The sequence below is a fragment of the Capsaspora owczarzaki genome (assembly GCF_000151315.2).
Source record: "Capsaspora owczarzaki ATCC 30864 unplaced genomic scaffold supercont2.2, whole genome shotgun sequence".
Classification (NCBI taxonomy): Eukaryota; class Filasterea; order Ministeriida; family Capsasporidae; genus Capsaspora; species Capsaspora owczarzaki.
In genome coordinates, this window is record NW_011887293.1 from 2,553,201 (window position 1) to 2,576,880 (window position 23,680).

Sequence of the window (23,680 nt, forward strand, 5' to 3'; positions counted from 1 at the left end):
CGAAAACAAGCACGAGAGGTGTTTACCACGGTAGATCTGGTATATTTGATTTCTAAATGCACCAACACAAACACCAACAACACAACAGCACCACTACAACAACAACAACAAAACCACTACAAAAAGAGCGCCAATCGCTCTCGGAAGGACATCTTTTCGGGGTCCTCGGTGGTGAGCCTGCTCTGCTTGGCGCGGTCCACTTCGGCTGCAGACACCTCTTGCACCCATTGCGGAGTGATGAGTGCAGACATGGTGCTTGCACCCGCCGCCTGAGCCATGGTGCCACCAGTGGCCTGCATCTTAAACTTGTGCAGGAGCAAGTTGAACTCGGCAATGTCGCGCTCGAGGGCTTCCGAGCGCTTGCGCAACGAGTGCAGCTCAACCTCCAGATCGACGCGCGTTCGTTTTGTCAGAGCCAGCGTCGGAACGGAATCCCGAGTGGCAATCTCCGACTGGATGAGCGCAACTTCAGCGTCCGTCAACGGCTCCTGGCCAACCAACTCGCGGCGCTGGTTCTCGGTCTGCGCCTTCAGTGCGCCCTTGCGTTGAACGAGCACGTCGAGGCGCTCTCGCACAGACTGAACCTCGCTCTCAAGAATGCGCTTGCGCTCGTTCACACCATCAAGCGCGTTTTCGGGGTCGGTGAAGCTGCCTTCTCGCGAGATGGTCGCCAAGGACGGCTTGCGCGCCATGGGCGCGGGAGTGGTGTTGTTATTCTGAACCGCAGAGGCGGCAGCCGCCATCGCCGCTGGGATGGACGAGTCGTGGTGCGTGTTGGCGCCCGGACGCACGGTGACGGACGATGCGCGTCGAATAATGGACACACGGCGACTGACCGACGGGCTGGCGCCCTGCTGATGCGGCGAGCGACCACCACCGCTGGAGTGTGGCGCCGCCGGTGCAGCCCAGGCCGACCCAGACGCAGCCGCCGAGACGGGTGTGGGAGCGACAGGGGCTGCGGCAGAAGCAGCAGCAGGCGAGGATGCTTTCGCCGGGGTGCTCGCCAAAGTGGCAGAAGAGGAGGGAGCGGATGTCGCAGCCATTGCTGTTGGCTGCTTGGGGCTGTCTGTTCCGGCCAACTCGGCTGGCTGCAAAACCAATTCGTCAATGACGAGCGGCGAAATAATGGTGGAGGCTGCATCCGCTTTCAGGGTGCTTTCCAGTTGTTCCACCTCGCGCAAACGCGAGCGCAGTTGGGAAACCTCGTGCTCCAACTCCTTGTTGCGAGCGCTGGCGTCAGTAATGTTTTGCTGCTCACGCGCCAGACGATCCTGCACGAGTGCAAGCTCTTGCTTCATCTTTTCCTGCGCCTGCTTGTCGGCAGCGGCTTCGTTCAAGCGAGTCTCAAGCAGCTTCTTGCGTTGCCGCAGCTTCTTGACCTCCTGACTGGACGCGGCGACTTGTCCTTGAATGGCATCAATGGACTCGAGTTTGGACTGGCGATTCAAGTTGCAAGGTTCGAAGGAGAAAAAAAAGGGTAAGTGAGTCTGCACCAGCACAACATGGAAAAAAAAACCAAACAAAAAAAAAAAAAAAAAAAAAACAGCGAGTTGCCGTACCTCCAGCTTCTCTTCTTGGGTTGCCAGGAACACCTTGACATCTTCCATTTGCGTTGTGATTGTTTGTTCTTCTTCCAAACGCACGGCCAGCTGCAGCAGAAGCGACGACGGCCCATTTGCCAACGCCTCGCGAGACTCGTCGTCGACCACTTCGCACTGCACAACGAGCCGGGCACAAAGAGCAAAGTCCACCCACGTAAGTTAGCAAAGCGAGTGAGCTCTCAAACCTCCCCCCCCAAAAAAAAATCAAGTCAAGCAGGAGGGCGGGCGCTCACCTCGTCAAGCATCTGAATCAACGCCTTGTTCTCTTCGCGAACCGCTTTGCCGAGTCGAATCATGCTATCGACAATGGCAAGCGTGGGCAGTTGCTTTTCCGTCTCCTGCGTGAGGCGCTGGTTTTCGAGGTGCAAGTCCTGGGTGCGCTGCTGCTCCTCATAAAGCTCTTTCTGGAGCAGACTGAAAGCCTCAAACATTTCGCTCTTGAGAGCAGCGACCTGGCCTTTGATGCGCTCGTTCAAGCTCACCAGCATTTCGCGATCCTCATTGATGAGGCGGATTTCTTCCTGCTGCGCGGTCACCAAAGCAAGCAGCTCGTCTTTCTGTCAAGCCGAAGGACAAAACAAAAAGCATCACACACCACAAGCAAAAGCGCAGTCACACAAGAACGAGAGTCAGCGGCAGGACGGACGCTCAAACAGAGGCACACTCTGTTGTTCACGTGTGGACGTACAGAGAACCCGTCAGCCACGTCCGAGCCAAACCGGGGTGGAGCGTTGTAAGTAAGCGTCTCGGTGATGGCAGCTTGTGGAAGACTCATCGAGACTTGAGCCACGAACGTCTGTTGTTCATTGGCCTCACCCTCGGTGCCGTTGATGGTCGTCTCCTCCAGTTGCCACTCCTTGGACTCTTGTTCTGCCAAGAGCTCTTGGCCCCGTTGGAGTTCCTGACGGATGAGCTGTAGTTTGGCCTGCTCGTTGGCATCATCATCACCCTCTTGAACCGCCGAAAGCCGCGTTGACGAGGCGCGGCCTGGCCGCGGAACTGCAGCATCCTCATCGTCGTCCGTGTCGAACGCCAGGCTGGGGCTGGCCAAGCTTTGAGACGAGAGTTGGTTTTTGAAAAAGTTGCGACCAAAGATAGAGACTATAGATTGAGCGCAGCAGACAAAACGGTGGAAAAACGTGAGCACCGATGCCTGAAAAATCGTGTTTGTGCATTAACTGTACCGTCCGATTTCATGGACTCTTCAGCAAGCTCATCCGGTGATTGCAGGATTGCAGCAAACGACATGGCCGTCATCCACTAATGGCATGCAAACAAACAAACAAACAAACAAAAAAAAAAACGAAAACAAGAAACTCAATCCACCGGAAATCGAAACGCAAGCAGCAATGCAAATCTTGCACCATGAACCAACCTGCTTCATGTGCTCGACCGTGTCACCAGCAAACCAGTACGTGCGCATGCCTGGATGGTGCGCCTTAAACGCATGCTTTCGCGAAACCTTGTCTTCCGAGTTGACGGGTGAAATAATATAGCTTGGCAGCACAATCTTGCCAAGGCACTCTTGGTCCTGTGCACGAAAAATGGGTTCAAAAAGTTAGTCGAGAAAGTGCGAGGTGACTAGTGCAGGCTGTTCGTTCATCTTCATGGTTCGGTTCATGGTTCAGCCATTCGCTCACCTCAGGAGACTTGTAGTAGTACAGGCAGAAATCTTTCAAAATAAACCAGCGACGCCGCCAGTTCTTGAGGGTCAGACCAGACCCGCCTTGCTTGGCCAGCCATCCGGAAAAGTCGGGATTGTCCAGCTGACCGGCGGCCACGATAATTGCCGGCTTGCGTGGCTTTCCTCGCATGCTTGATGATGAAGCCATGCTGGACGTTGAGCTCTTGCGCGAAATGGATCCAGGAACACTCAACGAGTCGCTCGATCCGCCACTCGCCAGCAGAGGGTTGGAGTTGATGGAACCGCGCGTCGGTGTGGAGGATCCAGTCATGTCAATCCACGTCTCGTCGCCCAAGTTCAGGTTGTTTTGCCGATGGTTGATCACTCGGCTGGGTGAGGGTGGTCCGACCGCTTGCAGGTTGTCCGACGATGTTGACGTGGGGAGTTTGGTGACTGGAGCGGCAAGTGCAGCATCGACGGGAGCAGGTGCAGGTGCAGGCACAGGGGCAGGTGCCGGGGCAGACACGGCCACGACCGGGGCAGGGGTTGATGCTTGTGCAGCTGCAGCGGCGGCGTTCGCAGCATTCACGGCTGCAGCGCGTGACGGCTTGACCATCCGCCCAGCCCCTGTGTTGGCGCGACTGCGCCCATCTTGCGTAATGACAACAGCGCCGCTGAGAATGTTGGGGTCTTTTGGTTTCCCCGTGACTGGGTGGTTGTACGTGCAAGTGTGCGTGTTGTGACTGTGAAAAGTGCAGAACGAATGCAAAGTTCGAGTGAGAAGAAGTTTGATTGAGAGTGTTTTCTTTTGGCCATGCAGCGTGTGACCATACTCGATAAAGTACACGAGGCCATCTGCTGTAACGCCTTCCTCCCAGCCGTTTGGCAAATCTGCGCCAATATGGTTTTTGTTTTGTTGGTTGAGCACATCACTCGGAAGCAATCGAGCAGTCAAAGGCTGGCTGCTGCTTACCACCATAGCGCGACTGTCGCTGCAGGAACGGCCGTGATGTTCTCGGATCGAGCCACGACGACTGCTTTGAATCGTGACTGTTAGAAGCACAACATCAATAGGCATAATGGTGAGGTGAAGATGAGTCAAGTTGGGAAATACGCCTCGTAAGTTGACTCGGATGTGTTCGGGTTTTGATACATTCCGAATCGCAGCTTGCACTCGGCCGTCAAGTGACCCGTCTCAAGGTCTCAAGTGGGGTGAGAAGATGACTGTCTTGCTGCTCCATTCGATCATGACCATGACCATGAGCATCACACATCCAACGGTGGATGCGAATTTTCGCATGTTGCTGCGCATTCACAATTCACAGCGCATCGCATCGCTTTCCGTCCATTCGCCCCGGTTGTGCGCAGTGCTCGCGTGAGGGTTGATGCACACTACTGTCGCCAAATGCTGCAGCACCAGGACTGTGAAGGGGACTGACGAAGGGACTCGAAAATCATGAAAAAATTTCAAAAAACACGACCCGACACCAGTTTTGGAAAGGCATTTGGAATGAAGGAAAACCAAGGGCGGGTCGGTCGCCGCTAGTGAGTGGCTCCGTATGAACTCGCCCTAAAACCCCAACAAATCCGTTACCACCCCGCTCACTAAGTGTCAGATTCCTGTTGTGGTTTTGGTGCAATGCCCCTCTTTTTGTCTCAATCTCGGAGCGTCCGCCCGGGCCTTTCCTTCCTTCGACACGAATGCCGTCCCATACTCCCACTCCCCAAAGCAATCCCAAATGTCAGAGACTGAGGCAGGTCTGAAAAGGACTTGGAAGCAGCGGACTGACTTGACAAAGTAAATCTTGCCCTCTGGCGTCTGGCGCTGGGACCACCCTGCAGGCAGCGTCATGCCGACCAACGGAGGCGCAGCAGTGGTAGCAGTAGTAGTCGTAGCAGGAGTCGAAGTCGTCGTGGTCGGTGGAGGCGAGGCGGGCGGCGCTGGCTCGTAATGGTGGTCCTGCACTGAGGCAGCTGCATTGCTCGCTCCTGATCCTGCTTGACCCGCTTGCTGATCGCGATCACCATCACGACCACCATGGCCATCGTCGTCGTGAATGGGAGGCTGATCTGAAGGCGGTGATTCCTGTGATGACGCGCCGCTCATTTCAGAAAAGCACAAGTCGAAAATAAGAAAAAGAACAAAAACAAAGAATGAATTTCTCAGATTTTTAGATTTTGTTGTCAGGTTCAGTTTTTCAATTTTATTTTGTGCCCGAATTGCAGTGTTTTTGTTTGACAAATCCAAACCCTGTTCTCCTCACTCATTCCCTCATCATCCCCTCATCCCCTCATCGCTCACCAAGCATCAGTGAAGCAGTGACAGTGATGAGCAGCACTCGAACGCCACCGCCGCGACCGCCACCGCCCGCCTCTGCTGCGTCATCAGCCATCATGCAAACGCCGACAGCGCTTCCTACAAGGACGAAGACGACGGCTGCGACTGCTGCTGCTCCTGGGACTGCGACCACTTCGACTACTACGACTGCTGCTGCTATGACTGGCACGCATCATGATGACGCTCAGGGCGAGGGCGACCATGCCGTGATTGCAACGCAGGAGCTGCTCGCGTACATTGAGCGGCTGCAGCGGCGAATGAGCGAAGTGCTCATCGAGAACGACGCGCTCAAGTCAAAGTCCGTCCAGCAGGCAGCGCGACTCGGCGAGCTCGAAGCACTGCTCATGTCGCAACATGCTGCTGCAGGAACGTCGAACGAGACATCGACCTCGTCAACGTCAGCGTCAGCGGGATCGCGGAGGAGCAGAATCAAGCAACGACTCGTTGCCGGCGTACATCGGTCATCCGCGGGCTCGACCGGCGCAAGTGACCATGTCAATGATCATGGATGGAACAAGTCAACGGCTGCGCAACCGGCGGCGACTGGCAGGCGCGAACGCATCAAGAACGTGTTTCACAGGAATCGCAAGGCGCCGGACGAGCAACAACTCGATCACGATCATGACCATGGCGATGGCAAAGCGCAGGCTAGCTTGTCAACGCCGTCGTCCAGCGCTAGCACTGGCAGCACTGGCAGCACTGGCGCATTCGGATTTATCGCGCGAGGCTTGTTTGGGCGGAATTCCGCTCCGGCTGCTCCCGCGCCATCCGCTCAATCCGCCTCATCATCATCGGCATCATCAACGGCAGCAAGGACAATGTCAAGCTCCAGTCAAGGGTCTGACCAGTCGTCGTCGGTCTCTGAGACGGACAGCCAGCAGCATCTCGCAAACATGGAACACGACACGACTCCGGACGACGCTTCCTCTTCTTCCGAAGTCACAGACGAGTCCCAGGAGGAGCATACGGAAGACGAGCACGGAGACGACTCAGAAGACGACGAAGGCAATTCCGAAGAAGGCTCCCGCAACGCGTCCGAAACCAGCAGCCAGCGCGAGTTTGCGCGCTTCAATCCGCCAAGGCGCCCTGTTGCTCAAATGTCGATTGATGTGCACGACGACGACGACGAGGACGAGGAGGAGGCTGAGGACGAAGACGAAGATGCTGATAGCCACGGCGGCAACAGCGACGACGACGACGACGACGCCAACGACGAACTGAACGATCAATTCTCGGAGGATTTCGAACTGGACGAAGACCCCACGGTGCAACCTTCCAGCAATCCCTCTGCGCCGACAGTTGACATGCGACGCGGCTTCCTGCTCTTGCCAGCTTCCGAAGCCGCCGCCATGTCCCCTGCGCAGGTCGAGGCGGCAGCATCTTCCAACACGGCAGCCCAGCCTACGTTGCAGCGATCCCGTTCAAAGTCCACGACCACTTCATCCACCTCATTCCCGCCGGTGGCAGTTTCGGCAACCTCACCCTCGCCACCACCATCAACCCCGCCACCCGCCTCGAGCGACCTTGTCTCGGGTTTGTCCTCCTTCTTTCGGCGCGTGTCGAGCGTCATCGCAGGCGAGCCCGAGCCAGAGCCCGAGCCGGAGCCGCCCAAACAGCACGTGTTTTCGACCGTCCACCGAAAGCGTCCAACGTGGTGCGACGTGTGCGGCGCGCTGCTGTGGAGCTTTGGACGCGCATCGCTCACCTGCGAGGATTGCGGCATGTTTGTGCACATGGCCTGCAAAGAGCGCGCTGGAGTGTGCGATCCAGAGGCTGCCCACGCTCAATCATCGCGTACGCAACCACACTCGGGCGAGTCGGCTTCGACGGGACCTGGCGCTTCGCAGGCGCCTCCCGCGCCGACGTGGTCGATGGCCACGACGATCGCCAACTTTGGCCAACGTGCCGGTTCGGTCCGGACCCACACGCGCCGAAAGTCGTCTTTGCAGCGCTCGGACAATGCCGCCAAAACGATGGCCGAGGCGGTGGCCAGCGCCAATGCCCAAGCACAGGCACGCATTGCAGCAGGCACGCAGCAGCGATTGAGCGACCCGGCTAGCTCGACAGCCCTCACAGTGCCGTCGTCACAGACCTCCATTGCCTCGACGGGTTCGACCTCGTCAACCACTTCCTCCGCGTCCGCGGGCTCAATGTTTGGACGGCTGGATGACGAGACCTTCCTCCTTCGCCTGGTCGTGGTGGGCGCCACCAATCTGCCAAAGAAGGACTTTTGGGGCACTGTCGACCCGTACTGCATCATCTCCTTTGCCGATACGACGTACAAGACTCGAGTGGTGCGCAACAATCGCAACCCCGTTTGGAACCAGCGTCTCTTGCTCCTCGTGCGGCGCACGCAAGCCAAGTTCCATCTCGTGTTCACCGTGTACGACCACGACTATTCGCGCAGCAACGACTATGTTGGCTATGCCGTCATCACGACGCTCAACGAGCTGTGTAACACGCGAACACACGAAATGGAGCTGCCGCTGTTTGACGCCCAAAAGGACGACGTGCAGGTGGGCTCGTTGCAAGTCAAGCTCGAATTCATGAAAAAGCAACAGCTCGAGGTGTACTTTTGGACGCGCCTCGTCTCCTTCTTTGACCACAACGCCAGCAACTCGTTGGAAATCGACGAGCTGAGCATGCTGCTTGATGCCCTCGGTTGCGATCTGGAATTGGAGCAAGTGCACCACATTTTCGAACTCGCCGACACCAACAAGGACGGCCACATTTCACCGCAGGAGCTTGCGGCTGTTGTTGCCAGCGAAGCAACCGGGCACAGCCTCATCCAGTTTGAACGCTGCCCCGTCTGCAAGCAGTCGCTTCCAAAGGACGACCACCAGACGTTGCTGCACATTGCCTCATGCCTGGAAACCGACCCGTCGTCGGTGGACGACTTTGTCATGGGCGGCTTCCTCACGTCGTCTTACGCCTGCAAAGGCTGGGTCAAGAAGCTCTTTGGCAGTCTTACCTATGGCCGCTACAGCCTGACTGCCAACAATGGCAACATTCTCGTCATCAACCGCGCCACGGGCCTGCTCGAGGAGGAGGAAATCCCGCCCCACATTCGGCTGTCCCTCCGTCTGATTTACCAAAGTCGGCTGAAACGCACTGGCGGCACGCTCATCATGTCCAACATGCTCAAGATGCTGCGCCACCTGACTGTCAAGCAGGGTCGCAAGTTTGACGATCCCCTCAGCGTCAAGCACATTGCCCCGTTCATCCGGTACCATCACCTCAACATGAGCGAGTTTATCGAGCCGGCAGGCGGCTACAAGACCTTTAACGAGTTCTTTTATCGCCAGCTTGTGCCTGGCGCGCGGCCTCTCGAAGCGCCCGACAACCCATCCATTGCGCTCAGCCCGGCAGATGCTCGCTCCAACTACTTCCCAACGATTCACGCCGCCACCGACCTGTGGATCAAAGGAGACGCATTTACCCTGCCAACGTTGCTCGACGATCCCGTGTTGGCACGGCGCTTTGAGGGCGGCTCGCTCGCCATCTTCCGCCTTGCCCCGCAGGACTACCACCGGTTTCACATTCCCGTGAATGGGTACATTTCGCGAATGTACGACATTGAAGGCGAGTACATGACCGTCAATCCGATGGCCATCCGACAGCCCGACGTGAACGTCTACACTGAAAACCGCCGCCAAGTGACGCTCTTTGAAACGTCAGAGTTTGGCACGGTCGTCTACGTGAGCATTGGCGCGACCCTTGTCGGGTCCATTGCCATCACACGCCACCTGGGCGAGACGGTCAAGCGAGGCGAAGAGTTTGGCTACTTTGCGTTCGGCGGCTCGACCTTGGTGCTCTTGTTTGAGCCTGGCCGCATCATTTTTGACGAAGACCTGATGGCAAACAGTGGTCGCCCCGTGGAGACGCTGGTTCGGGTGGGCACGTCGTTTGGGCGAGGCACTGTTGTCGTGCCAGTCACCCTACCGGAATCGCACCAACCCAATAAGGCCAAGGCGCCATTGAATGAGGGCGAAAGCTCTCCGCCGTCCTCCAAGGCGTCTCATCCCAGCCTGGAGGGCACCAACCAGGCCATTGCAGTTCTGGCAAGCGCGCTCCCAACCCATGTGACACTGCCCCGATCGTCGTCGCCGCTGCTGTTGGGACCTTCGCCGAACGCTGGTGCACCCAGATGGGGCCCGACAGATCCCACCCATTTGAGCGTGGCCTCCACGACCGACCACGAAGTGCACACGGCACCGCATCAGCGCCATGCGACTCCGCTGCTGGCTCTGCCCATTCTTGGCATTGCGACCGGCATCCAGCACGGTACTGTCATTCCCAGGTCGGCCACCATGCCGGATTTCTCTTCCGTTGGGGAGCAGCACTCGGCTGCCACTCCTTCCGCGTCAAGCGGAGCGCACGTCCCGTTGGTGTCGCGCGCGCATGGCCTGATTGGTCGCATTCAACCGCCTCACCTGCACCTGCCTGGTATCCCGAAAGTGCCAGTCCCATCGCTGCGTTTGCCTGCCAGCATCTGGAGAGCAACAACTGCTCCTGCTTCGGTGCCTGTCCCGCCGGCTTCGGCCCCGCCGGCTTCCGTCCCGGACAGCGACGATGATCCTTCGGTGTATGCCTCTCCCTCTGGCTCCCCACCACCAGAGACGGTCGAGCCTGCAGCTGTGCCACAACCTGTGCAAGAAGCTGCACCCGAGTCTTCAGGTTCTGCCTCCTCAAATAGCAACGCTTTGCCAATGGATGTTTCTCAGGATTCGTCGCAAGCTTGAGTGTTTAGAAATGAGTTTGTTTACTATTCGTTTGTTTCATCGTTTGACAAAAATACCAAAAATGTCTGTTCCTTTCAATCGTGCACCAGCGTTTCATTTTCACGTTGATTTGTTTCTTTTCTTCCTTCCTTCACTCTTCTCGGTTTGTTTCTCTTGCTGGTTCAACTTCATCCATTTGCTCTCTTGATTCGACTCTCTCAACTGCGTCGTCAAATACCATCTTCAAATCACAACCTTCACCATTCATTTTAAATTTCAGTTTTTTCTTTTTATATTTTTGAAACAGTTTCAAATTTTTCGCGCTTTTTTTCAATTTTTTGTTTCAGTTTCCCCCTCCCCTTTTTGTTACTTTTCTGATGCAGTCGATTTCCGCCGCACGCCGACGCACAATGCCATCACTTGGCAGCAGCAATGGCAGCAGTGGAGTCGTTGCACCGCTGGCCGCGAGCGAGGACGCCAGCCAGCAGCCGCAGCAGCAGCAGTCCGAGCCCGAAGAGCACAACATGCTCGTCCTCGTCCGAACGCGCCCGCTCAACGACCGCGAGCGCCAGACGTCCCAGCGCGAGATTGTGCGCGTTGTGCCGCCCAACTTGATCTCGTTCGACCCGCCGAGCGACGACGGAGTGCCCGCGTTCTCGACCGGCGCGTATACTTCAACAACCAACGGTCCCGCCGCTTCTGCTTCTGCTGCTCCCAATGCGGCTGTGACTGCGGGCTCGGTCGTCATGGGCCGCAAGCCGCGCGATCTGACGTTTCCCTTTGATCGCGTGTTTGGACCGCACGCAACGCAGGAGGAGGTGTTTGCGCCGCTGCTTCCGCTGATTTCAAATGTGCTCGACGGGATGAACGCAACGGTTTGTGCATACGGTGCAACGTCTGCTGGCAAGACACATACGATGGTCGGAACGGAAGACGCGCCAGGAATCATGATCTTGGCCATTCGCGAGCTCTACCGTCGCGCAGAACTCGTGGCGAGCGACCGACTGGCCACCATTGCCATCTCGTACCTGGAAGTGTACAATGAAACCATCCGCGATCTCATCCAACCATCTGGTCCACTTGCATTGCGCGAGGAGAATGGCACCGTCACCATTGCTGGGCTGTCGGTCCACACGCCGAGCTCGCCCGACGAGCTGTTTGGCATGCTGACCGAGGCGAACGCAAACCGAACGCAGCATCCGACCGACGCTAACGCCAACTCGAGCCGATCGCATGCCGTGCTGCAGGTGCACGTTCGTCAGAGCAACCGTACCGCATCCATCCACGCCGATTTCACCATGGCCAAGCTCACGCTGATTGATTTGGCCGGATCGGAGCGCGCCACCGTCACGACAAACAGCGGCGCTCGTCTGCGCGAGGGAGCCAACATTAATCGCTCGCTGCTCGCGCTCGGCAACTGCATCAACGCGCTGGTGGAGCGCTCGCGCAGGCGCAGCAACACCACACCCTACATTCCATTCCGAGACTCCAAGCTGACCCGCCTGCTCAAGGACTCGCTTGGCGGCAACTGCAAGACTGTCATGATTGCCAACGTGTCGCCCGCGCCGCTGTGCATGGAGGACACACACAACACACTCGTGTACGCGAGCCGCGCACGCAGCATTAAGAGCACTGTGGTTGCGAACGAGACCAAGGTGGAGTTCCATGTCAGCCGGTATGTCACCATCATTGACGATCTCCAGAACGAAGTCGCCGAGCTCAAAGCAAAGCTGCGCGCACAAGAAAGCCGCGCCAATGCTGCTGCCAAAACCGTTGCACAGCCGCCCTCCGTCACCGTCGCCAGCGGCTATCCGTCGCCGCTGGTCCGTCGACTGGTTTCTCTGGCGGCCACGCAACAGGCTCTCTTGGCTGCGTCCGGACGCAACACTGCCGAAAGCGAGTCCTTGTTCTCGCAAGCGATGAGCGAGTGGCAGCACGCCCAGCGCCCAAGCAGCTCTGCCAGCTCTGCCAGCTCTACCAGCTCTGCCAGCTCGGCATCCACGTTTGAGTCGCCAATCATCACGCGATCCGCAGCTGCAATGCAAGGACTAAAGCGTACCTCACCATCAACCGCAGAGGAGGATGCGGCTGCGTCGGTACGTCCGCTGGTGCAACGCTTGCGCGCCACCTTTGAGGAAGCGAGCAACAATTCTACGACCACGACGCCCATCAAGCTTCCCAGCACCCTGTCACCGCGAGGCGGACGCGCAGCTTCCCCGTCCCTCATCCTGCAACAGCTCTCCTCAGCCCGAGCTGCCGATGGTACTCCTGCTGTGGCTCGCTATGCCCCAGCGTCCGTGCTCGACTCGCTCCGCAAGCAAAAGCCAAGCGAATTTTCTGCCACTCCCGTCAAGGGCGCTTCGCCCAAAATGTCTGGCGCACGCGCACGTGCACGCGTGTCGTTTGCCCCGCAGGTGATTGAGCACTCCGACCCCAACATGTCGTACATGAGCGACCATGACGACGAGCCCGCGCTGCCTGCCTTTGCCAACGCCAATGATAGCGTTTGCTGTCGAGGCGTTGGACGAGGGGACAATCCCGGACGACTTTGGCGAGCAGCGACATGTCCACTCATGTCGACTCAGCTGCTTCCGGCACTCTGGGCGTCAAGATGCTCCCTTCCGTCGCGCATGTCGATGCCCATGTCGACCCCGACTCGTGGCGGCTCGGAACGGCGAGACGCGAGCTCGTGGCACATTGACAACATCCGGCCTGGCCCAAGCTCGGCCAACTCGGACGTCAGCATGATGGACACCACCTTGGACATGTCACACTTGCAGTCTGCTGCTGCTGCTGCTGCTACTACCGCTGCCTCGACCACCAATTCTGCTGCGTGGGCTGCCTCGCGCGTGCCCGTGGCTACCGCGACCCCGCGCACCGCTGCCGCCCTTGCCCGCCGCTCCATTGCCGGCACGGGAATGTTTGACGGCAATGGGTCTGTTCTCGGACCTTCTGGCAAGCCGACCACGCTTGCAAACGGCGGTGCATCCAGGATTGCCAAGCCGCCAGCACGCACTCTAACGAGCACAGCAGCGGCCGCCGCCGTTCACCAGCCTCAGAGCACTACCATGCAACCTGCCAGCCGCGTGGCCACGAAGGTGGATTCGCATGGCCCAAGCTCTCCCGTCTTGGCAAACTCCACTGCCAACCGGTTGCCCGGCGCGCAGCGAACGCTCAAGCCAATGACCGCAACAGCAGCGCGTAGTGGTTCCTCCATGGTTGCCAGCGCCGTTGCATCCGAATCACGCCGCGCATCTGTCAGCACGTAAGTAGAGCCTTGATGTGGCATCTGGATGAAAAACGGTTGTTCGAACAGCGTCTTCTCATTTTTCATCTGTTTGTGTACAGAACAACGGCTACTCGTCGTCCATGGCGATAATTATTCACCTATTTTAAACAAGCGTGGACATGTTCAGGATGCTGGGGGAGGGTGAAGAGAGAGAGAAGGGAGATTTCGTATTATTGGTGTTCGAGCGTTGAAACACGAGGGTGATGTCGGGTTGCGGGCTTCCCTCAGTGTTGAGTTGAAACTCTCGAGTTACTTGGATAAATGGTTGACATTGTTACATATATAAGCTGTTATGTTGTTCGAATACAAAAAAACAAAAAACAAAACTTGAATCAATCTGGCAAGCAAAGCGTACACAACGGCTCATCCTTGAAACTCAGAGATGAGATGAAATGAGATTGTAGGTTACGAGCGTAACACAAACAACGCACCAGGTGGCAATAAAGATCATCCATCGGATCGAGCCAAAGGGCGACAGGTGGGGATGGCTTTTCAGAGAACCAAACTCGCGGGCAATGCGCTTGCGGCTAAAGTACACGAGCGAAGCCGGAATGATGACTTGCACACCCAGGCCGGCATACGACCCAGTAACGTTAACGAGGACACTCACGTCGTCGGTGCCCAGCGCGACCAGGACGGGAGGGATGATGGCGACCAACGGGAAGACTGCCTTTTCAATCCAAGGAGCGTAAGGCTGGCCATCCTCACGTTCGAACAGCGTCCGCAGGTTATTGCGAAGCGTGATGGTGATGACGGGGAAGCTGGTGCTCAAGGTGAAGACGGGGAAGAGTTGCAAAAAGTACTTGAAAAAGGTAATGCTATAGTCGTTAAAGTTGAGCGAGTAGACGTCCTTGATGTCGCTGTGATGGTAGCGGAAGCTGGCCGAGTAGCACAGCATGAGATAGAAGGCCAACACAACGGTAAAGTCAAACACAAACAGCGGGATGAGGCGGCGCTTGTTGCGGATGGGCGTGACGAGCGAAGGCAGCGAATGGTGGCACATGAAGGAATAGATGGAGACGCCAAACATGGCGGGCACGGCCGTGATGTCATATCGGTCGAGGACCTCCGAGGCGGGCGGCAGGTTTGGCGTCGAGCTGTCGTTGACTTGGACGAGGCCGATGATGATCATGGAAAGGAGCGAAAAGTATCGGATGAACGAGGTGGCCAGCTGCAGGTACTTTGTCTTTTGGACGTTCGTGAAGGCGAACGGCAACATGCAGGCAAAGAAGATGGCCACAAAGAAGCGGTAGAGCGAGTCCGAGTTGAACGGGCCAAAGCAGTCCCACGTGTCGGGAGCCACCCAGGTGCCGTTCACTGGCGCAGTTCCGTTGGTGGGCTGCGGGCATGCGACCTTGCCCAGCGACTTTGGTACGGCGGCAGCATAGATGGCCAAATCGCCGTACAGGTACACTGCAATGCAAAAGTAAAAGAGGCGCACTCCGTTCTTTGAAAAGAACATGCGTGCCATCAGGCCCATCTCGGTGCGCTGTGTGATTTGGAAGGTTTGTTCCGACGCTTCGACGGCGTCTGTCAGAAGCAGAGGATGACGAGGACGGAGCAGAAAGAACAAAAGAGTCAAATGAAGACAAAACCATAGCAGTGATTTGCATGCGCCTTGTTCCAACAATGACATCCAGCATCATCATGATGCTGATGACGGTCTGGCACTTACTGGTTGCGTCCGAGAATCCTGCTGGCAAGAGCGAGCGCCGTGTCGGCTCGTGCGGATGCAACGCGCCTTTGCCTTCGACCGAGAGGATGCCGTTCGCCGAGGACATGACTTCAACCATGTATGTGATTGTAATGAAACTGCCAAAAGTCCATGATTCAGACGAGGTGAGTTGCGTTGGGGTTTTACTGTGGTGCTTCATGGAGCGACGTGACTTTTTGTCGGCGTTTTGGCCACTGCTTTTGCGCACTCGCATCCCCCTGCGTAGCCAGCACCCGACCTGGACGCCAGATCGACCTTCGCCACATTCATCAGAGCCCCCTCCCCTCGTTATACTCCATCGCGTGGTGGTGGTGGTGGTGGTGGTTTGGTCTGGCATGTTCGCACACGCTCACCTCATCGCCGCCATGAAGGCGAGCACGAGGGTCCCGAACAGCAGTCCCGTCTCGGCAAAGGCCTGCGGGATGGACAGCGAGCCAGCACCGACAATCAAGTTGAAGATGAACAGGCTGCCCAGCGGAAGGCCGTACGTGTTGCCCACGTTCTTGGCGTCGTCCATATCTGTGCGCTGGAACGAAAGAGAGAAAAAAAAAACTGAGACTGCTGAGAAAGCTGAGAAAACTGAGAAATTGGGAATTATCTGAGGAATGGAAAATGTCGAGCGAAGGGGTTTATTCCGACCATCACTTGGTTACTGAGTGAGCATGAACGCGATTCGTAGAGTGCAACGCGAGTGAAATTTGCAAATCTCAATCCATTGGCGCGGCTTCGACGACCAGCAATCGGGTCGATATCGCGAGAGTGACTGACTGATGAGATTGACTGGTGCGACAGGATGACTCGGCAGCATGTGACTGGTGCAAACGTGGCAGCAAAATTTCCCCAAATACAAAATCCCATACAAAATCCGTTGGTCGCCTTCTTCCCATTCCGTCGCTTCGCTTCGCTTTCGCTCAACCCAGCCAGCCACACAAGCAAAAGGCAGTGTGTGCTCCAGTATTCATCCAAAATGATGTAAAACTGCGCTTCACATTGTGCCAATTGAGCTTTGTTCGCTTGATTCTGATTCTGATTCACTCAGTCCTGTTTAAATTCCCTTCAACTCAGAATCAGATGAAGCTGCGCAAGTTGCTTCAGACCAAGGCGTACGAGCCATGGCGCGAAAAGTACGCGTCGTATCACAAAGTCAGTCACACACTCATCCCGGTCTAAAATGAGACCAAGAAGAAGCGTTGGCAAGAGTTGTATTGGAACACACTTGCTTATTGAGACAGTAGTGGGTGGCCGGGGGGGGGGGAAGGATAGGATTGTGTGTGTGGGGGGGGGAAAATGGGGAAAACTGGAGCACGAGTTAGAGTGAATGTGACACGCTCTGCGCTTTGGCAGGTGGAAGAGGGAGGCTGGAAGAGGGTTGAAGTGAAAGGGGGGGGGGGAAGACGAGGAGGAGTTTTGGAGGGATGGAGAGGGCAGTGGGGGACGAGCGGAGGGAGAGGGAGAGGGAATGAGGGAGAGTGGGCGACGAAGCGACAGTGAATACAACAAGGTGGATACTGATCGACGGATAGTGAGAACGAGTGTGAGTGAATATGTGAGAGAGAACGTGAGAGGAGAGGAAGAGGAAGAGGAAGAGGAAGGCTAGCATGCTGGGATTCTCAGAACATTTGCATCTGAGATTTTGCCTGACTGTCTGTCCGCTTGCTTTATTTGCTGTTTTACTTGGCACAGCTCAAACGAACGCTCGCAAGGCTCAAGGTCGAACTGCACGACGCCGTCGAGGCCTACTTTGCCAACGCGGACAAGACGGAGGATGACTTGACGACGACGAGCAACTCAAAGTACTCTGACGCAGAGTCTGCATCGTCATCCTCAGACCTCGTCGGCAGAGATGTGCGCGACGACACCATTGCCATGACCAGCGTGCAATCCGACCAGCGCGCCTCGACGACTGCGCCCAAACGCCGGTTTGGCCAACTCAAGCGTCTCAACCCACGGCTACTCCTCGCTCGATATCACTTGCCAAAGGAAGCGACCTTGCTCGAAGAAGAGCCGGATTTCGCGCCCGAGCTCATCCAAGCGGGTTAGTCTAAGAGATGAGCCATCTATTTTCGCTGGAACCATTTTGAATTGAGGAGGATTTTGACTCTGATTTTGGTCAACAACAACAACAGACAACCTTCCGCTGATGCAGATTGCTCAAGCGACCGAGAAGGACGTAGTCGCTATTCTCGAGGTGAAAATCCGTTCCCCCCATGCGTTTGTTGGAGCTTCACTTCTCTCCAAAAAGCTCACTCGTCTTCTTTCACGAATCCTACAGAGCGACGTCAAAAAAGTCAACGATTTCTTCAAACTCAAGCTGACTGGAATCAATCAAGAAATGCTCCGCATTCGACAGTTGTGCAAAGCCTCAAATCCATCATCAGCAGCAGCAGCAGTTGGTTTGGCCACATCTGCCGCTGCTGACGACACGCCCGACGACTTTGCACTGTCTCAGTCGCGCTCAAACCGCTCTTACGCGACCTTTTCTGCAGGAGGAGGCGCACGCACGCTGCCCGAGCAGCCACTGTCTGATTCGGTCGACGACGGACTTCGGGCGGCCAGCAGCCAACAGACTGCCGATCTCATCATTGCGCTCTATCGCGACGTTCTGCGCCTTCGCGGATTTGCGTCGCTCAACGTGCAGATTTTGCAAAAGATGGCCCAAAAGCTCGACACGATCACTCGCAAAGCGACCTACGGCGCGTTTGCGCAGCGACTGGCCGCCACCGATTTTGCCAGCTTTGACACGGCCCCACAGTTGATGGGCGAGCTGGAGCGGCTTTACAAAGCCACGCCCGGCATTGCATTGTCCTCTCTTCTCCTCAAGGAGCTTGGCAACGACCAGCTCTACCTCGAGCAGTCGAACGACCTGCGTCTGATTGTGCACGAGCTGGACAAGCAAGACCAAGCGGCATTGGCGCACTCAAAGCGACCATGGAAGCTGCATTGGATTGGCATCGGACTGCTCGTCGGCCTCATTCTCTTTTTCGTTCCCATCCTGGACGACAATCCGCCGGCGCATCGTTGTTTGGCTCTTCTGGCCACAATCACCATCTTCTGGGTGTCAGAAGCCATCCCCTTCTTTGTGACTGCGCTTGCCATCCCTCCAATCGTTGTGCTACTTGAAATTCTGAACGACACTGTCGTCACCGGCGACCCTTGCATCGCGAACAACACAACCGAAACTGTTTCCATTCTCTCTGCCGATGCCGCTGCCAGCCGTGTCTTTTCCTACATGTTTGATCATACCTCTGCTTTGATTCTTGGCGGTAAGCGTGCGGACGCGAAAACAGAACAACAAACAAAAAAACAAAAGAAACAGAACCAAAAAAAAAAAAAAACCTTGTGACAAACGCTAACTCTTGACTCGTGCTCTCTTCTCTGTAGGCTTTTGCATTTCTGCTGCATTCAGCAAGTACGAGTACGAGCTTTGGGTGGCCGCCTTCATCCAGAGACATGTGGGCCACAAGCCAAAGCTGTTCTTGCTCTGCTTCATGTTTCTCGGCCTGTTCCTGTCCTTGCTCATTGGCAACGTTGCGGCTCCCATCTTGTGCTCGGGCATCATGCTACCAATCATCCGTGATCTGGAGCTCGGCTCGCCCTATGCGCGGGCCATGGTGCTTGGTCTTGCGTTTGCCTGCAACATTGGCGGCATGCTGACCCCCATCTCCTCTCCTCAAAATGCCGTTGTTGTGAGCATCTACAATATCGACTTTGATGCCTGGGTGGAGGTATGTTGGCACATGCTAAAACCGTTTCGGATGGATTTGTTGGTTTTGTATTTTGTGTTTTGGGCTTGACTGATTTTGCTACGCCTTTCCGCTCGCTTTTGGCATGCAGATGTCCTTCCCATTCTGTCTTATTGCTACCATCATTGCATGGGCATTCTTGGTGCTCGCCCTGCGTCCCAACGATGTCACCTCCATTCCACGCCTGGTCTGGGAGCGAAAACCGCTGAAAATCGACTCCATCCTCGTTCTGGTGATTTCCTTCGCGACAATCATCCTCTGGTCGACGCTCACCGTGTCCAAGCCATTCTTTGGAGACATGGGTGTGATTGCATTCCTCCCCGTGGTCGTCTTTTTCGCGACGGGCATCTTGGACAAGCACGACTTTAACTCGTTCCAGTGGAATTTGATCTTCCTCATCGGAGGCGGCGCCGCCCTCGGCCAGGCCGTCAAGAACTCCCAGCTTCTTCACATTGTTGCTGACGCGATTGAACCCAGTCTGGAGGTGAGGCCTAGTTAGTTGGAACTTGTGTCCGTCAATAGCTGGTGATTCTGAATTGTTTTTTTGTTCTTTTGCCGTTTGCCAGGGCCACAACTTGTGGGTCACCTTCCTTGCCATCTGCGCCTTGGTGCTGATTATTTCGTCGTTCATTTCGCACACGGTTGCAGCAATCATTTTGATGCCTGTGATTGTTGAGATTGCCAAGGTGAGCTGTTTTTGTTTTTGCATTTCGTGGCCTGTTTTCTTCCTTTCGATCGTCAAATGTCACTGACCTGTGCGATCGTTCCTTTTTCAAACAGGGTCTGGGGCATGTGCCTGTGCTCGTGATGGGTGCTGCCTTGATGGATTCGGCGTCCATGGCGCTGCCAATGACATCCTTCCCCAACGTGGTAATGATGCGTGAACCAGCCGAACTGTGCCTGCCCCGCCGTTGAACCCATTGCTCACCTTGACCCATGCAACAGAACGCTCTGCTGACTCAAGACGACTTTGAGCGCCCCTACATCAAGCCAATTGACTTTTTGAAATACGGCGGTCCGATGTCCATCTTGCTTTTGGTGCTCATGGTATCCTTCGGTTACCTCATTCTGTGGCTGCAGTACGTGTAGCATTATTCCATGCTCAGACTGCGGCATGTCTTGCGAGTATTTGTCGTAGTCTTAGTGGCTACTTGTTTGTTTGCTGTTGTTTTCGTTTTTTTAGTTTTTGATGTAAGCCTGTACTCTATTATTACAACCGTTCTCTTCTGTCCTGCGCCAGTCTTGTTTTTTTCTCAAACCCGAGTCTTTTTTGTTTTCTGAGCATTTTCGGACACTTTGCTGTCGTAGCACACTCGGGCGGGAGTGAGTGCGAGTGAGTTGGTGGCCTCCCATTCTCAACTCCCACACACACACACACAAAGTCCAATGCAAGCGCTGCGGCCGCTCGCTCCAGACAGCTCCAGTCTGGCTGCCGAGCATCAGCATCAGCAACATCAGCAACAGCATCAGACCGAACCAGCCGCAGTGGTCGCAGTGGTCGCCGTCGTGGAGGAGCAACCAGAACCAGCGTTTGAACCAGCGTTAGAACCAGCAGCACATCCGACGCCAGCAGCAGCAGCAGCAGCAGCAGATGGGCTGTCTGACGTTGCTGGCAGCAGTGTGTTTGCGCAGCAGCAGCAGCAACAGCAGCCTGTGACTGTGACTGAAGCTGTGACTGAGGCTGTGACTGCGAATGCTTCAGCTGACTCGCTGGCGGCTGACCCAGTCGCAGTGCTCACTCCGACCGACGAGGACGGGGGCGCATCCACTATTGCCACTGCCACTGCCACTGAACCTGTTGTGCCTGTTGTGGCTGTTGTGGCTGTTGTGCCTGTTGCTGCTGAGGCTGCTGTGCCTGTTGCCGGTGCTGGGATTCCGCTGAGCCGCTTCTTTAGCAGCCACAAGCGAAGCAGCAGCCAGGGCGACATTGCTGCACTGGACTCGAGCGCTGCCGCCACAACCACCTCCACCAACACTGCGGGCGTGGCTGCGTCTGCTAGGAGCAGTAGCATCAGCAGCAGTAGTGGCGCGGGCAGCCAGGTCGCGCTGCTGCGACGGTCGGCGCTCGTCCAGTCATCGCGCTCAGCGACGCAGATGGCGCCACTCACCGCTCTGCCTGCGCTCGTCCCGTTCGGCACGCTGGCAATGATGCCGCGCGCGTCAAGTCCGGCAGCGTTGGCAACGGGACAACAACCAGGCCTGGCGTCGTTGTCCAGCAGCAATGCCGCCTCTGAGCTGGCCCCGCCTCCTCCTCCTGCCTCGGGTAGCGCATCACCCTCCTCCTCTTCTGCTGCTGCTGCTGCTGCGGCGGCGGCGGCGACTGCTTCATCAATATCACCGTCAGCCTCCTCCTCATCAGGATCGCTCGCATCGTCAATCGTCTCATCAAAGCGATCGTTCAGGCTGAAAAAGAAACAGGGAACGTCGACGCCATCGAGCTTTTCGGCCGCAACAGGTCGATCAGCCCTCACCAAATCGGAATCCGCTCACCAGCTCAGCGCACTCAGCGCGATGGATTCGGCCAGCTCTCCGTCGACGTCCATGTTCTCTTCGACCTTCCAGCGTTCTGGCGTGGTGCCCCCGCATAGTCCGGCTGCCACATCCAGCACCAGCTTCTTCCCCATCGCAGCACGCCCGTTTGCAGCCACAGTCCCTGCTCAACACGAGCCAGCGCCACTCGGAACGCTGCTCAAAGTGCGGCTCTTGTCTGGCGATGTGTCCCGCGTACAAGGTTTGAGAATGGCTTTTTTTTTTTCGTTTGTTTGTTTCTGCTTGCTGAATTGTTTGTTTTGCTGATTCTACGTGTTGCCTATAGTGGCACCAGAGACGACCATGTACGAAGTACTGTCGTACATTTGCCGGAAGAGGTTTCTTGATATTGGAACACACCGCCTGTTGCAAACGGATGTTCAAGCCGACAACGCAACCGTCGAGATTGAGCTTGACAAGCGTTTCGCCGATTTAAAAGTCAAAGAGGTTCGCTGCGAGCCAGGTGAGTCACCCTTTCTGCTTTGTCGTTGGTCGTTGGTCTGGTTGATGCAGAGCCACCAATCACTCGTCTCCTTTGTTTGTTTTGGTTTTTTCCCCGTTGACTTTTTTTTTTTTTGCTTCTGGGACAGTTTCGCGAAAAATTATCGCTCGACGGACGGAAAACTATCGCAACGACTTTGAGGCTGTCGAATCGATCGTCATCAATCACCAAATACATTTAAACAACCTGCTCAAGAGCGCCGAGGGACACTACTCGCCACCCGAAAGTCTTGACAAGGTTGGTTTCAGCTCTTGGCATTTTGCAGTATTTCGTCGTCGTGTTGTAGCATGACCTTTCGGCTCACTCGTCTTTCGCAATGCCATCCACCCAGGAAATTACACACACAAGAAAACTGATCGATATGATGACAGCCCAGAAGAAACGATTGGTCAGTTTGCTCATGTACAGTAACATGTGCTCATCCCCAAGCATAGGTAAGGGACTGCTCTGCTGCCTTCATGGGGTGGGTTTGATTGAATTCATTTTGCCACATTTTTTTTTTTTTTTTGTGTGTGTGTGTGTGTGTGTTCGTTGGTCGTTTGTTTGTTTGTTGGTTTCTGCGCCACAGTGCGACCAGCTCGCTTGTTGATATTCGATCAAAACGAACCATCGAGCATGAACACTTCAACAGACAGCTTGCCGCAGCTAAATTCAAACGGCAGCGAGGCGACATCGAGAACGACTTCGCCGCAGCCGGGAGGAGCAGCCTCTCCGCAGCTCGCCTCTAGCCGTCATGGGAGTGGCTCGTCGTCTGGCACAGCTCCCCAGACCATCCCTGCTCGCAAGTCCTCCGTCTTTTCACTGTTTACCTCGTCCGGGGGCGGCGGCGATCGCACCTCAGCCTCATCGACGCCATCTGGCGAGTTCTCCTTGCCGCACGCCAGCGGGAGCGCGGGCAGTCAATACGGAGCCTCGCTCCGCCCATCTGCTGCTACTGCTACGGATTCGGATAGCAACAACAGCAGCATGAGCAACAGCACCAACCAGCTGAATGAGATTGCAGCGTCGCCGCCAGGGTCGCAAGGAGCGTCGTTTTCTCCGCCTTCACTCTCTGTCTCTCCCTCCTCCTCGTCTCTCAGTTCCGGCGCATCACTCAACACTGCATACAAGCGTTCTCTGCGAAAGCGCACACCTTCCGGCCGGCCTCATCTTGGAGTGGATGCCGAGACGCTCGAGCAGTACGAGCAACATTCGCTCGCTGCCAAACGCGCCAACCTGGCTTCAGGCGACTCGACCTCCTCCCTTATCTCGCTTGGTGGGACAGAGCTGTCGGTTATTGTACCACCCACGCCGAATCGCCTCGGAACCCCATCACAGCTCTCCCCTTCGTCGGCCGCCGCCGAGGCAGCGTCGTCAAATTTGCATCACGCAATGATTCGCGCTTCCCTGCGCGAGCCACAGTACGAGTGTGGATTTTGTCATCTTGTAAGTGATGTGAGGGTTGGTTTTGTTGTTGCTTGTGGGGAACAACAGGGTTTTGTGGTTTGAAAACTCACACAACCTCCAATTCTGCCCTCTGATTGTTGTTGCCGCTCGCCCTCACCCTCGTGATATCCCCTCACGACACCATCCATCCGACAGCCGATTGTGGCGGAACGGGAAGACGATGCGGTTGAGGC

The 23,680-nt window shown here is 56.1% G+C and overlaps 6 protein-coding genes across 6 annotated transcripts; 4 read left to right on the plus strand and 2 right to left on the minus strand.

The window, feature by feature from the left end:
* Positions 1-22: 22 nt before the first annotated feature.
* Positions 23-5,365, minus strand: CAOG_01973 (hypothetical protein). Its single transcript, XM_004364784.2, has 10 exons — positions 5,016-5,365; positions 4,199-4,275; positions 4,059-4,116; positions 3,242-3,968; positions 2,977-3,132; positions 2,786-2,861; positions 2,290-2,702; positions 1,835-2,158; positions 1,560-1,715; positions 23-1,436 (listed from the first exon to the last, which is right to left on the minus strand). Exons 1-10 carry the CDS (start codon positions 5,330-5,332, stop codon positions 117-119), a joined length of 3,624 nt encoding a protein of 1,207 aa, XP_004364841.1. The 5' UTR covers positions 5,333-5,365; the 3' UTR covers positions 23-116.
* Positions 5,366-5,439: 74 nt separating this feature from the next.
* On the plus strand, positions 5,440-10,378 carry CAOG_01974 (C2 domain-containing protein). Its single transcript, XM_004364785.2, has one exon. The coding sequence runs from the start codon at positions 5,554-5,556 to the stop codon at positions 10,303-10,305; it is 4,752 nt and encodes a 1,583-aa protein (XP_004364842.2). The 5' UTR covers positions 5,440-5,553; the 3' UTR covers positions 10,306-10,378.
* Positions 10,379-10,588: 210 nt separating this feature from the next.
* Positions 10,589-13,783, plus strand: CAOG_01975 (kinesin-like protein KIF18B). The gene is made up of 2 exons (XM_004364786.2): positions 10,589-13,549; positions 13,633-13,783. Exons 1-2 carry the CDS (start codon positions 10,662-10,664, stop codon positions 13,661-13,663), a joined length of 2,919 nt encoding a protein of 972 aa, XP_004364843.2. The 5' UTR covers positions 10,589-10,661; the 3' UTR covers positions 13,664-13,783.
* Positions 13,784-13,832: 49 nt separating this feature from the next.
* Positions 13,833-15,869, minus strand: CAOG_01976 (transmembrane protein). The gene is made up of 3 exons (XM_004364787.2): positions 15,641-15,869; positions 15,249-15,385; positions 13,833-15,103 (listed from the first exon to the last, which is right to left on the minus strand). The coding sequence occupies exons 1-3, from the start codon at positions 15,802-15,804 to the stop codon at positions 13,950-13,952; spliced, it is 1,455 nt and encodes a 484-aa protein (XP_004364844.1). The 5' UTR covers positions 15,805-15,869; the 3' UTR covers positions 13,833-13,949.
* A 461-nt stretch (positions 15,870-16,330) lies between these two features.
* On the plus strand, positions 16,331-20,259 carry CAOG_01977 (hypothetical protein). Its single transcript, XM_004364788.2, has 9 exons — positions 16,331-16,430; positions 16,971-17,322; positions 17,414-17,475; positions 17,560-18,550; positions 18,669-19,012; positions 19,122-19,514; positions 19,597-19,716; positions 19,811-19,900; positions 19,976-20,259. The coding sequence occupies exons 1-9, from the start codon at positions 16,359-16,361 to the stop codon at positions 20,117-20,119; spliced, it is 2,568 nt and encodes an 855-aa protein (XP_004364845.2). The 5' UTR covers positions 16,331-16,358; the 3' UTR covers positions 20,120-20,259.
* A 157-nt stretch (positions 20,260-20,416) lies between these two features.
* CAOG_01978 (hypothetical protein) lies at positions 20,417-23,549 on the plus strand (the record flags this gene model as incomplete). The annotated part of the gene is made up of 6 exons (XM_004364789.1): positions 20,417-21,761; positions 21,846-22,022; positions 22,150-22,298; positions 22,438-22,495; positions 22,630-23,486; positions 23,535-23,549. 6 exons carry the CDS (start codon positions 20,417-20,419, stop codon positions 23,547-23,549), a joined length of 2,601 nt encoding a protein of 866 aa, XP_004364846.1.
* Positions 23,550-23,680: the final 131 nt, after the last annotated feature.

Coding starts and splice junctions, on each gene's coding strand:
- CAOG_01977 (XM_004364788.2), top strand. CDS start 16,359: ATGAAGCTGCGCAAGTTGCTTCAGACCAAGGCGTACGAGCCATGGCGC. Junction 17,323..17,413: donor GCCCGAGCTCATCCAAGCGG/GTTAGTCTAAGA, acceptor CAACAACAACAG/ACAACCTTCCGCTGATGCAG. Junction 19,717..19,810: donor TGATTGTTGAGATTGCCAAG/GTGAGCTGTTTT, acceptor TTTTTCAAACAG/GGTCTGGGGCATGTGCCTGT.
- CAOG_01973 (XM_004364784.2), bottom strand. CDS start 5,332: ATGAGCGGCGCGTCATCACAGGAATCACCGCCTTCAGATCAGCCTCCC. Junction 4,276..5,015: donor GGCAAGATTTACTTTGTCAA/GTCAGTCCGCTG, acceptor TGCTTCTAACAG/TCACGATTCAAAGCAGTCGT. Junction 2,159..2,289: donor ACGTGGCTGACGGGTTCTCT/GTACGTCCACAC, acceptor TCGGCTTGACAG/AAAGACGAGCTGCTTGCTTT.
- CAOG_01974 (XM_004364785.2), top strand. CDS start 5,554: ATGAGCAGCACTCGAACGCCACCGCCGCGACCGCCACCGCCCGCCTCT.
- CAOG_01976 (XM_004364787.2), bottom strand. CDS start 15,804: ATGGACGACGCCAAGAACGTGGGCAACACGTACGGCCTTCCGCTGGGC. Junction 15,386..15,640: donor GCCTTCATGGCGGCGATGAG/GTGAGCGTGTGC, acceptor GACTTTTGGCAG/TTTCATTACAATCACATACA. Junction 15,104..15,248: donor AGGATTCTCGGACGCAACCA/GTAAGTGCCAGA, acceptor TGCTTCTGACAG/ACGCCGTCGAAGCGTCGGAA.
- CAOG_01975 (XM_004364786.2), top strand. CDS start 10,662: ATGCAGTCGATTTCCGCCGCACGCCGACGCACAATGCCATCACTTGGC. Junction 13,550..13,632: donor CGCCGCGCATCTGTCAGCAC/GTAAGTAGAGCC, acceptor GTTTGTGTACAG/AACAACGGCTACTCGTCGTC.